The sequence below is a fragment of the Varanus komodoensis genome, unplaced genomic scaffold, assembly GCF_004798865.1.
Source record: "Varanus komodoensis strain SLA01 unplaced genomic scaffold, ASM479886v1 scaffold27, whole genome shotgun sequence".
NCBI classification, from domain to species: domain Eukaryota; kingdom Metazoa; phylum Chordata; class Lepidosauria; order Squamata; family Varanidae; genus Varanus; species Varanus komodoensis.
The window spans coordinates 9,697,687-9,710,908 of NW_025335701.1; the positions used below are offsets into that span (position 1 = coordinate 9,697,687).

General features: G+C 49.0%; 1 protein-coding gene across 1 annotated transcript in view; it reads left to right on the plus strand.

Annotated features, from left to right (window-relative positions):
* The window catches only part of CPNE2 (copine 2), a 95,544-nt gene that overhangs the window by 32,065 nt on the left and 50,257 nt on the right, over window positions 1-13,222 (plus strand). The window contains exon 3 of the mRNA XM_044434043.1: window positions 10,077-10,256. Coding sequence (XP_044289978.1) covers window positions 10,077-10,256 — 180 coding nt within the window. The remainder of the gene's footprint in view (window positions 1-10,076; window positions 10,257-13,222) is intronic.

Below are 13,222 nucleotides of genomic sequence, written 5' to 3' on the forward strand. Positions count from 1 at the left end.
CAATTAACTGCATAACTACGCGACGGAGAATTAATGGACGTCCTTTCGGCAAGCCATCTTTGTGCGTCTAAATTAGCTACTTGATAAGATCTGCCTTTTCCTTTTGATGGCCAGTAAGGGATCCCCCAGGAAAAGGCTTGAACTTGTCATCCCACGGGTGCCCCCAGAGTTTCGGGGTGGGTCTAGGGGCCTATTTGTCTTCAGCCCTACATTGCCATGGGGCCAAGCAGTGCAGTTGGGTTTGACAGTGAAGTTGAGAAACAAACAAAAAAAGCCGCTGCTTTTCTTCTGCAGTAAATATAAATGCTGCTGGAATAGAAATAACCCTGCGAATAAAGAAACGTAAGTGTGAGAAATGCATCATTTAGTGCACAGAGAAGCTAAAGCAACAATCAGCTCTGAGTCCCAGCTTTGCACTGTGTAATTACGACTAATACGTAGCTGATTATTTGATTGCTATCTTCCCCAGCGATCGTGTGGGAATCTGTTCTGAGAAGATAACGTTCGTTTCCTACTCTCTTTTCTCCCTGACAGCTGGCCCACGAAAACTTGCTGCTCCGTTTCCCTACCAGCCCTCCCTGTATTTTTAGCAGAATTACCATATTGTTGTTGTGCATTTCCAAACATTTCCCCCATTTCTTCAAAAATAAATTTCGACAGAGCTTCTCTTTTTCTTCCTGTTCCCTTTCCGCTTCTCTCCCTTTTTCCTCCCCTTCCCCAAATGTGTGCCTATTTCTAGCATTGCCAGGCTGTGCTGCAGCCTGTTCCATTTGCCGGTGGAAAGAGATTTCTGACAGGGGAGGAATGGTGCAGACGGGCAGGGCGTGGGGAGACTCTGGAACACTCTCCTGCGAGGCGGCCACCAACTTGGACGATGGCCACTCTCCTGCGAGGTGGCCACCAACTTGGACGACGGCCACTCTCCTGCGAGGTGGCCACCAACTTGGACGACGGCTTGACAAGGGGACTGGGCAAGTCCATGGAGCTGTCAGCCATCAGCACGACTAGTCCTCGTGGCCAAATGCTGCCTCCAAGCCCAGGAGCCGTTGCCAGGGGCCTGGAGGTAGCATTGGCCCTGCTTGTAGGCTTCCCGGGGGCATCTAGTTGGCCCCTGTGGAGAAGGAAGAGCCTGATCAAACCAGACATTGGCCTGATCCAGGTTTTAGTATATCGAGTGGTGTTGAACAATAGCTAATAAAATACTGGAGGAAAGGCGGTCTGGTCATTAGCATCGTGTGTTTTAAAGCGGCATTCCCAACAAAATTCCACGACCGTCATTTGGGTTGGATGGCAACTTGGTGGTGTGTCTTCCCCTTCCATCGTTGCAGCCGTGTGTTCAAAAGCCAAGCTCAGAATGTACATCACAACTATTTATTTTCCCAGTATTTTAACAGTGTATTGCTTTTATTCTTGTTTTTATCACTATTTATCAGAAGTGCTGTGTTCTGTGTTGTCTGTTGTAGATGGTCGCTTTGTTTTTTGGTTTTTTGTAAGCCGTCTGGAGACTTTTAGTTTTGGGATGGCATAGAAAACCTTTAAATAAATAAATAAAAACTGTTTGGGGAATGAGCCACATGCAGTTGGGGTGTCGGGGGAAAGCTGGATGTTTTCCTGGATCCAGACCTCCTGCCTGCCAAAACTCACTCCAATGTGCTAAATTTCTCTATGCACAGAGTGTTTGCCATATGCCATGTTCAAGTGTACAGCATCCACACACATGTACGCAAAGGCCTGCCTTCGAAAATGTTCTTTTTCAGGAGGAATTGATCGTGTCTTGTGCACGGGCTGTTTTTTAAGGTAGCGAGGAAGAGGAGAGCTCGATTGCAGAATAAATGCTCTCGTGTCTCTTCTTGTCCGGCTCCACAGAAAGGCTTTTGGTGCAGTGATTCCTTCCAAAGAAAAAGCAGAGCTCTCATGAGAACTGCCGATTGGAGCAAGTCCTCCTAATCGTGTGGTTGTTGTTATAGAAACAAATGACTTCTGTGCAAGGCTTCTGCATGGAGAAGGGCCTAGAGATGAAGAGGGGAGCGCTCAGAAAGTAGAACCTCGCTCCCCGCCCCTTCAGCTGTGTGCTCCAGCATCCTTGGCGTGATTTGCTCCCGGAAGCAAGCAAGGATGGAGGGCAGAGTGTGGGGAGTCCACAACATGGCTGGCTGGGGGAGCTTGGCGTTGTAGTCCAATGCACCTGGAGGGCGCCAAGTTGGAGAAGTCTGAGTTACGCACACGCTTTCTCCCTCCGGGCAGTATAATTTTGCAGGGATATGTTAAAAATGTGTTGCCAAGACAGCCAGGCACCTCCAAACAGAACTTCTTTCAGAGTTAGGGAGGTGTTAATACATAAATGCTCATTCCAGGTCAGGTGGGCCTGTGAAGTGTCACCATTTTCCAGGGCTGCGGCCAAGAAAAGCATGTCCAGACGGGAGCTGTGGTGTCCTTCCGTGTGTGTGCGAGGTTTCGGCTCCAGCGGTGGTGCGTTTAATCTGAGAGCTGTTCAGGGTACACTAATTCTCCAGAGGCCCACAGTAGTCTGTATTCAGGTTGCTTTTAACATCTAGAAACAATTGCTTTTCAGTTCTGTGCATTTTTAAGCACTTTATCTTAGGATAATTGAAGCTGCGGTGAAACTCAGCCGTTGTGTCATTTTTTCCCTTGCAGTGTTTTGGAGGCAGGGCTGCTTTTTTCCTTCTTTTTTTTTAAATTTTCTGCCCTTCCATGTAATTCAGCAAGAGTTTTCCAACAGGCTTAGTCTGTGGCAAGGAGAGTGCCAGAGTGTATTACCCGTTGGAACCAGGACAGGCAGTGGCTTTATAGCCAATGGGCTGACTATCTGCTAAAGAGCCGCCAGCGAGAGCGTCTGTCTTCTCTCCCAGAACAGCCTTGTTCATTACTTTTCTGGGACCAGGAGGTTTCTAATTCCAGGTCACAGTCAAGGCACAGCACCGAATGTCCAGGCAGGTGGGGACTGACCCGAAGGGCAGGCTGGTATCCATGCAGAATAATCCCCTTGCTAAAGGAGAGCTGTGGGAAGGCTGTGAGATCAACCTAGAGGAAAATGAGGCCCGGTGCTGTGAGATGGTTCCTCTGACTTAACCGGTTTGAATCAGGAGGTTCTCCAGACTCCTGTGGAGAGGTGTGGTCAAGCCACAGGAGATCTTCGATCCGAGCAGGAGTGTGTGACCTGTGAGGGTCTTGGACACCTGTCCTGACACCCGCCCAGGTATCCTCTACCTCCCACTGATTTCTTCCTAGCAACTGTTGTTCTTACTGACAGCTGCGCTTGCTGTGAGGCAGGGCCTCCTGGCACTGCAAATGCTGTTCAAAGGACTCGTTTAGCATGTTGGGTCCGATCCCACACCTGTCTTGTTCTCAGCCTTTTGGGCAGCTTACTTGGAATCATGGAATAGTAGGGTTGGAAGGGGCCAAGAAGGCCCTCGGGCCCAACCCCTCGCTCAGTGTTCTCCCAGTCAAACCACCCCTCCCAGATGACCGCCCAGTTGCGCCTTGAATGCCTCAGTGTGGGAGAGCCCGCCACCTCCCCAGGCCATGGGTTCCACTGCTGTAGCACTCCAACAGCCAGGAAGCCCTTCCTGAGGTCCAGCCGGAATCAGGCATCCTGGAACTTGGGCCCGTGACTCCATGGAGAAGAGGCCTTGTCCTCCTCCTTTGTGACGGCCTTCCACGTATTGTTGAGTGCTAGCCTACCTCCCCTCAGTCTTCTCTTCTTGAGGCTAAACATGCCCAGTTGTTTCCATCTTTCCTTGGTGGACCTGAATTCCAGTCCCCAGCTCCTCTTGGCTGCCCTCCCCTGAACCCTTTCCAGTTTGCCTGCATCTTTCTTAAACAGTGGTACCCAGAAGAGGAGCCAAGGCTCCAGCTGAAGGGAGCCGGTAGATCATGAGCTTGGCAGTCATACTTCTAACCAGGTAGCCTATTACAGCATTTGCTTTTTTGTGCTTCCCACAAACAGCCACTTTGCGGAGATGTCTGGACAGTTTCGCAAATTGCAAAATGTTTCCACGGCCCAAAAGGGGTTGGTACACCTGGCCTGCAGACGCTGTGGATTAACCAAGTGCGGAACCTGCCCTGAGCCTCTTCTGTAAAAGTGTGGCTCCATTATAACAACTTGAGGAAATGCTGCCTCATGGAAACTTGGTAAAGGGGGGCTGGGAGGAACTGCCTCCACAGGCCATATGGAGAGTTGCTGGGCTTCCTTTGGAACTGCAGGCATTCACTCAGTTTGCATTTGAGTAGCCTCATCATTGAAGCCAATTTAAGTGTAACCTGACCTAACATTTATTTATTTTTATTTATTTATTTAAAGGTTTTGTATGCCGTCCCCATTGCTACATAGCCTCGGGATGGCTCACAACATAAATAAATAAAACAAATAGAATAACATCTACAATTACAATTTACAATTAAAACTTGGAAACACACTGGCTGCATAATTAAAACTATAAATATTAAAGATGATTAAAATACTGTTTGAATAAAAAGGTCTTGGCCTGGCGCCGAAAAACAAAGAACGACGGTGCCAGGCGGACCTCTCTGGGGAGCGCATTCCACAGATGGGGCGCCACCGCAGAGAAAGCCCTCCTCCGGGTACTTTGCTTCCTGATATCTCTTACGGAAGGCTCCCGGAGGAGGGCCTCTGCTGCCGATCTCAAGGGGTGGGAGGGCAAATATGGCCGCAGGCGTTCCTTCAGGTATCCAGGTCCCAAGCTGTTAAGGGCTTTATAAGTAATTACCAACACCTTGAATTGAGCCCGGACTTCGATGGGAAGCCAGTGAAGCTGGTAGAGAACTGGGGTTATATGAGAATAACGCCCAGTCCCCGTCAGCAACCTGGCTGCTCTATTTTGCAACATTTGAAGTATCCGGACTGTCTTCAAGGGCAGCCCCACGTAGAGCATGTTACAGAAATCCAACCGGGAAGTAACCAGTGTATGCGTCACTGTCGCTAGGCAGTCGTCCTCCAGGTAGGAACGCAGGTGATGGATCAGCCGAAGCTGATGGAAAGCGCCCCTCGCCACCGCCGACACTTGAGCTTCCAAAGTCAGCTCTGGGTCGAGGAGCACTCCCAAGCTGCAGACCCTGTCCTTTAGAGGGAGTGCAACCCCATCCAGGACATACTAACTTCACACTAATGGACCATGTGGTGGTCCAAAACTAGGTATCCTTCAAAAACTGCAAGCCTCGGAGTTTTTGCAATGACTTCCTCCAATCAAATATGCATATATTAGCGGAAATCATTTTAAAATGCATTATATTAGGAAAATCACTTGCAATAGTTCTATAATACCTTTATTGGGACTGAGTAAATTATCATGAAATGGTGTGCAAGCTCTCGAGTTTCCTAGAACTCTTCTCCAGTAAAAGTATTTCGCTTGTCTTTTCTGTTTAACATCCTGTTTGCAGGGAAATTCTGGGGCACAGAGAAATCTTCTTTATTACTCTGTTGTGTTTGAGACTGGTTTATACTTGCAACAGAATGAGAACGATCCTGAGGTCAGGTAATGATACAGGTTTCTAGGAAAAAAATGCAACAGCTTCTTCAAAATATACCCTATACAAATCAGGGTAATTTGCAGAAGAAAACAATTGGTTTTCATTGGATTTTTTTCCACCTTAGCAAGTGATCTAATTTAGCAACTGAATATTACTAGTATTGAATAGGCAGCAAAGTTTTTAAAAGTATGCTAATTTTCTATGCAAATGAGGGTAAACGGGCTTATATTTAATGAACCATATTTAACAAATGCATCTTATTTTTTTGTTCCAATATACTGCAAGTATCTGACCTGAAATACCCATGGGGGGAAAATTGCAAGCTCACGCGATCTCACTTTTTGTGCAAAAATTTCATTGGAATATTTATGGCATGTGCTTAAAGGGAAACATGGGAGTGCCCAGAACCCTCCAAAGTCAGAAGATGGTGAGCATCTGATTTTGCTGCCTCTCCCTCCTTTGCACCCTCTGGATTCTACAGAGTATCTTGGGACTGAACTCCTGCAGCCCACCCTTCGCACACTCCCCCCGGAGGCCGCATCTTCAGAGCCCAACTGGAGCGGAAAGAGCTGGCACCAGCGGTGAGGCGGAGGGAAGCCCCCCGGGGTCAGAGTCCCCCTCTGGCCTCAGTGCACTTTTCTGGGGTCACCCCTGCCCCCAGTCCCACAAATCAGGCCAGGAAGCCACAGGATCGTACCCAAAGAAATGGAGACAGGGACGACTCGCTGAGAACGGGTTTTAAATCAATCAAATAAATGGTCGCAGTAGCCTGGCAAGCTCTCGTCTCTCCCGTCCAAGTTTCATTTTCATCCACGGAGCTTGCTGCGCATTTTCCGTTTGCCAGTCGCTACTGGAGAGTGCCACTTCCGGAGCAAAAGGTATGCTCATTTCAAACATCCTACACTTACTTTCTCCCGTGCCCATTCTTGAATTCATTTGGTCTCCATTTGTGGTTACCAATACACTTCTGAAACAAAAACATGTTCGTGGAAAAACTAACCACTGGAAAAGGGGGTGTTTGGGGCTTGCACCCCACCCCCAGGTAGGGGGCTGGTGCCAGACCCGTGTAAACTGGGCAGCTGGAGTTCCACATTTCAAGCTGCAGGTAGCTTGTGAAAGCACAAAACAAACCCTGGCGCTTCTGGGAGAGAGGTTTTGCAAACCTGCTGCTTAGCACGTTTGTTTCCTTCTGGCAAAGAGTTGTTTTTTGTGTAACAAAATATCACTCTGCACCTGAAATCTAAAATGGCACCTTTTTTTAACCAATTCATCCCATTGTCTTCTGCTACATTTGGTCCAGGTGAAAGAAGGCGCCTTGCTTCTTTTGGGTCTTCACTGCGGAGTATCTAAGTGCAGCTGGCTGTTCACCCTTCCATTATTTCTGGAGGGTGTTTTCCAGCACGGCACCTGTTCTAGGCTTTCCTCCACCAGGCAGGCCTGGGCTGTGATTTTCCTTCCTTGCCTCTGAAGGCACCCACTGGTGCAGGAAGACGGGCAGAGGAGTCAGCAATCTGCCCTTCTCTTTGCATTGCTTTTTCTAGGAATGTGCGTTCCTTTAGATAGCAAAACCAATTACGTGCAAGTAAAACTTTATTGTCACTTCCTCCTCGCCAGAGCCTATAGTTGAATGGATGCCAATGAGCAGATGGAGCGAAGAGGTCCCACGGCTGATCTCCACAAAATCTGCCATTTCAACGTGGCAAGATGTGGGTGGTGTCAACGGTATTTTGCTCTATCCTCGTTGCATCAGTTCAATTTAAAAATGAGCATGCAGAGAGAAAAGAGGAAAGGAAGTCTCTCACTCTTTCTCTCTGTGAAGCCAAGAAGAAGAAGATGAAGAAATGCACTGAAGCATTTGCTGGCCTCCGAAGCCACCCTGGAGTGCCAGAGAGCCAGCCTCCGCTGGATTGTGGATCTTAATTTTGGAGCTGTGAGTTGCTTGGACTGAATCCAGGATGTCAGATTGCTTTGAGGGATTTGGAAAGACCAAGAGGGCGCACTCGATAGCCACCTCCCTGAAAAGTGTAGGGAGCATTTCATGCACAATGTGACTCTCTGGCTTTGCTAGCAAAGGGGTGGGGGCAGGGGGGTCAGGACGCGCTCACCGAGGGGGGACTGGTTGAACTGAGTGAGACTAACACTGGGCACCACCCAAGGGAAGTGTAACAATTGGAAAACAGCAAGATGCCAAGCAAGTTCAGTCAAATGGGAACGTGCAACGGGATGGACCTGGAAACCTTTGGGAAGTGAAACCTGGCTGCATTGAGGCTCCAGCTGTGGAGCGCATGCGATTTCGGGGCTGCAGAGGGGGCAAATTTTGGCCCAGTGGGCACCTGTTTTCACTGCTGCAACTCATGTCCGGAACGCCTCTACGTTTGTCCATTTGGCTCTGCATACCCTCTCCAGATTTTACTCTAAGCTTTGAAGGCATGCGCCATCTTGCCAAACCTCTTGGGGCCTGAATTCAGCGCCATGGCCAGCTCTGCAGAAATGTAGGGTAAGATCTGCGGAGGCTGGACTCAAGGCTGGACTGCCCGTTTCCATCACAGATGCACTGGCAGGCAGAGCTTGGCTAGAGGGTCATTTGCTTGCTTGTTCATAGGATTTCATTTTTACCTTGCCCTACTTCTAGAGAAGGCTCCTGGGAAAGCAGAGTTAGGTTAATAACATGGTCAGTCATTTCCTTTCCCTTCCAACTCCTCCCATATATTCATTGTGGGAATTCATTGCTGGGTCATGCTGTACTCATGTACGCCACGAAGACCAAGAGTATTGTAATTTACCTATGTAACCATATAAGGCATGTAACCATATAAGGCTTGTAACCATATAAGGCTTGTAACGTAAGCATTAAGGTGTTGGCTGCTTGTATTCGATGGCTAATTGGCTATATTCAAATGCCTAGGTAAAAAGTGTGAAGTAATAAAAGTAGATGCCGGTGGTGAGGAGGAAAAGAAGAAGAAGAAAAAACTTTGGGAGAAGTTCTTTGTTGTTCTCCCCCTGCAACTAAACCGAGCATGCTTTGTAACTGATTTCTGGACTGCAGTCTTTCTTTCTTTCTTTAAACTTTTTCGTGCCATTTTGTCCAGGCTGGCTGGCTGGCTGGTCAGCTCGCGACAATTCAGTTGAGAGCTCTTCCAATGAAATGGATTGGCAGTAGATTTAGGACAGATAAAAGGCAGGCCTGCTTCACACAGAGCAGAGCTGACCCAGAAAACTAGGCCCTACATGGCTTGGGACCACAATACCTGATCGGACGCCTCCCCAAGCAGTACAATCAACCTCTGGGCTTAGCTCCGATTGCCACCTCCAAGGGAGGCTCAGTTGGTGGCACAAAGAGAAGGGACTGCTCTGTGGTGGCCCCTCCCCAGTTTTGGAATGCATTCCCTGGTGCCAACCTTTTGGCACCAAGTTGAAACAAGCCTCTACTGCAGAACATTTAATGAGCTCCCTGGAGCTTCTTAGCTGCTTTAACAGGTCTGAAGATTGACTTTGTTTAAGCTATTGTCACATTTACAGGTGCCTTTAAATTTGGTTTTAAATTTTGGTATGATCACCTTTTTATGATGGTTTTTTTTTTAATGCTGGATCTATTTTATACAGTATTTTTATGTGTTGCTGTAAACCACCCAGATGGCTTCAGCTATTTAGTGGTGTGGAACTTAATCCAATAACTAATGACTTTGCAGTCAAAGATTTGATTTGACCTTGAGAAAGATGACTTTAAATAAGGGAGTTAGCAGGCTTGGAGCGGGTTAAGTCTATCTGGAGTTGTGTTGTGATGGTGGCAAGCTGATTTGAGGATCAGTGAGAGAGAGCCTCCCTGGATACCAAGTTCCAGGAACAGTCGTTGTGGTTTTTTAGTTGCAAAGTCATGCCTTCACGACCCCATGGACAACATTCCTCCAGGCCTTCCTGTCCTCCACCATCCCCGGAGTCCACCTAAGCTCACACCAACGGCTTCAGTGACCCCATCCAGCCACCTCATCCTCGGCCGTCCCCTTCTCCTTTTGCCGTCAATCGTTCCCAGCATTAGGCTCTTCTCCAGGGAGTCCTTCCTTCTCATTAGGTGGCCAAAGCATTTGAGCTTCATCTTCAGTATCTGGCCTTCTAAAGAGCAGTCAGGGTTGATCTCCACTAGGACTGACCGGTTTGATCGCCTTGCGGTCTGAGGGACTCAGGAACAATCCTGAGAAAGGGTATTTCCAGTGGCACCTCCAAGGAACTTGGGTCATCTTGGTGCAGTGGAAAGTTGTGCCAAAGGACTCTTCCAAACACTCTTTAATAATGCCTTTCTTTAAAAAGGGAAGGTTTTCTCATTTAGTGCAATCTGGATCCAGAGAATGAAGAATGGACTTCTGGGTGATTTCTCAGGTGCTGGCTGAGCGGTACGATCCATAGTCAGCTTCACCTGCAAACTGCAAAAGCCATCATTTTGTCCTAGCTTTGGAGTTCAACTTCGGAGAGGAAAGAGTGCTAAGAATGCTTCAGATGGGTCCACCGGGGTCACACACTTCCATCTGACTCATCGATCGGGTCTTTTGGTTAACCTCATTCTCTCTTTGTAGGTCGACCGGACGGAGACCGCTGTGAACAATCTCAACCCAGCCTTTTCCAAGAAGTTCATCATAGACTATCGCTTTGAGGAGGTCCAGAAGCTGAAATTCGCCTTGTTTGACCAAGACAAATCAAGCATGCAGCTGTATGAACATGACTTCCTGGGGGAGTTTGCCTGCACTCTGGGGACGGTGAGTGTCACGTGCTGCCGGGTATGTGTCACAGATCGTTCAGCAAAGGGGGGGCCAGGTTCCAAGCCCCCCAGCAGATCCCTGAAACCACGGATAGTAGGGAGCACCACATGCATGGGGGTTAGGAGCAGGACCCCTGGAAAAGGAGGGTGGCTACAAGAAGGAGGGCCTTTCCAGGAGTGGTACCGACCATGGAATGAACCCCAGAGAGGCTCACCTGGCGCCATCTTTGGATGCTTTTCGCACCAGGCAAAGACCTTTTTACTCTGCTAGTATTTTGATGGTTAAGCTGGTTTTTAATGTTATTTTAACAGAAGGGGCTTGTCTTTTAGGCACTCTGGAGTTCTGGTGGGTGCGTTTTAATGGTAGTTTGATTGTCATTTTAATGTATGAGGTGTTTGCTCCAATGGAGCAAAGCTCAGGGAGCCAAGGTTCCATTTAGATAACAGGAAGCACTTCCTGACAGTCAGGACCCCAAGGGTATGGAATGGGCTTCCACGAGAGGTCGTTGAGGCCCCATCGGTGCGGGTGTTCAAGGACAGGCTGGACATTGCACATGGTGGGCATGTTGTGAGCAGAGCCAGCTGGTGCTGGAGATCAGACTAGATGGCCCAGGAGGCCCCTTCTGACTCGCTCTGTTTTCTATGTTTTTCTATGTTTTCTATGTTTTTATTGAATTGTTTTATACTGTCTGATAAGGTCTTACTGTTGTAACTCATCCAGAGAACCATGTAGCTAGTGGAATGGATTAGAAATTAATTAATTAAATACTGGAAAAAACAGGAATATCTCTAGGGAAACGCCCCACATATCTCTAGAGTCTTCAGGCCCATTTGAAGACAAAACAGGTGAGCAAGGCTAGCTAGTACCAAGACAAAGAGTGTGGCGTCCCTAAACAGAGTGTGTATTTCCCTAGCAATAGTCGTGTTTTGCCCACCTTCATGAGGGTCCTTTGCCCCTAAGCCCTGCAGAGGTGGACCCACCATAACTGAGACGGTGGATACGGAGGTCCCTAGAGGAGGTGCTAGAGCAGTGATGGCAAACCTGTTAGAGACCGAGTGCCCATTCTGGAACCCAGAACTCACTCACTTATCACAAAGGGCCAACACGGCAATAAAACCTGGATACTGAGGTTTCAGTTTAGAAAAACAACTCATAGCCAGTCCAAGCATATATCTGTCTGTCTGTCCGTCCATCCGTCAGTCTGTCCTTGGCAGTGCACCCACCGGCCATGCGAAAGCTCGGACGAGTTGCAGCTAATGAGTCGCAGCTCGTGGCATCATCGCCTGGCGCCACTACTCCTTTCCAAGCGTGCGCCTGGCCTCCGAGTGTGCTGTTATCCGATGCTCGGCTGCTGGGGCGCTGCTGGGGCGAGTTGGCTTGCGTGCCGACAGAGAGGGCTCTGTGTGCCGCTGTGGCACAGGTGCCGTGGGCTCACCACCACTGTGCTAGAGCATTTCCCAGAAGCAAAGGACTGTAGTTTATTAAGCCTTTAAGAATGCTGGCAGAACCCAAGTTTCCATGTTTCTGACTGCAGTCCGTAGAGGGACATGGCCCATTTCGCACTGCCGTGGTCCTGCGTGGCTGTGGCCAGGAGAAACCTCAGGGAAGCCGGAAGGTAACGCCTTGGTTTTTGCAAGAACGGTGGCTAGGCAGCCTGGTCCAGGCAGACTCTAGCCTTGGGAGCATGGAGCAGTGGTGGTCTTTATATTGGTTCAGTGCCATCTTTATATTTCGGTTAAATGCCAGCTTAGATTCGGCAATGCACCCGGTCCATTCTGTGACTGGGTCGAAGGGAAGGCCCACTTTTTGCATGATGTCTGGAGAACTGCTGCAGACCGAGAACCAGAAAACCAGGGAATCTGGGGAGGAAGCGCCCCTTCACCGGAGGCATGAGCTGAGGGCTGGCATCAGAAGGAAGAGCATCTCCTGAGCTGCCCTGTGCAGGTGCCGCTTCCCACCGTGTGCTGTTTACCCGCATCTGTCGCTTTGCCGCAGCCGCCGGGTGTTTTCTCCAGACCCAAGACGCTCATGAGCAAATATGACATTTCATCTTGAGCACAGAGTCTGTCACTTGGCCGAAGCCAACGAGCGAGTAAATGTTTGATGAGGGATTTGAACCTTGCCCACATCATACATGCATTCTGCTTGGGGGTGGATGAGAAATCCAGTTCTGTTCAGTTTGGACCAGGATTTACCCATTTATTCATTGATTTGCTTTGTATCCCACCCTTTTTCTTACCAAAAAAATCAAAATACAACGCCTCCTGTTCTCAGTCTTACTCCACAACAACAACCTTGCAAGGGAGGTTGGGCCGAGAGTCTGTGACTGGCGGAAAGTCACCCAGTGGGGTTCATGACTGAGCAGGAACTAGAACCCAGGTTGCCTGCGTTCTCAACCACTACACAACACTAGCTTTCCGTTCACACCTTCTGGACTGAACGTGGACTTGAGTGTGATGCGTGGTTACTGCCCAGAAAGATCTAAGCTTACAGTGGGTGCACTTGAGGAAACGTGTGGTCCTGAACAATGCACAAGAACATGCTTCGGTCTGTAGGAGTGGAATGTGGTGATGGGCGCAATGCAGGCACACGCTTTGCCGGCACCTGAATGCACCTAAATTGGAGGGACTGGGGTACCGGAGAGAGTGGAGGACTTAGCAGGATGCAAGCGGGCCGGAAGCAAAGGCCAGATGCAAAGCCTGGTGAGATACCAGCAAGGAGATGCGGGGATGTAGCCCGAGCAGCCGACTCTGCCGCATGATTGCCCTGGCCCCAGTCCTGCAAGTATGTACACCTCCAGGCTTGATCCTGCAGGCACTTGCAGGTGAATTGCGCTGCCCCTCACTGAGGGGGCAATGGCAGAGCTGTGGATCCTGACATGTTTTTGGCAATACGCACAACTTTTCAAGCAGACAGAAACCCACCCCAAAGCTTGCAATCCGATTATGGACTCAAAGTGGAGT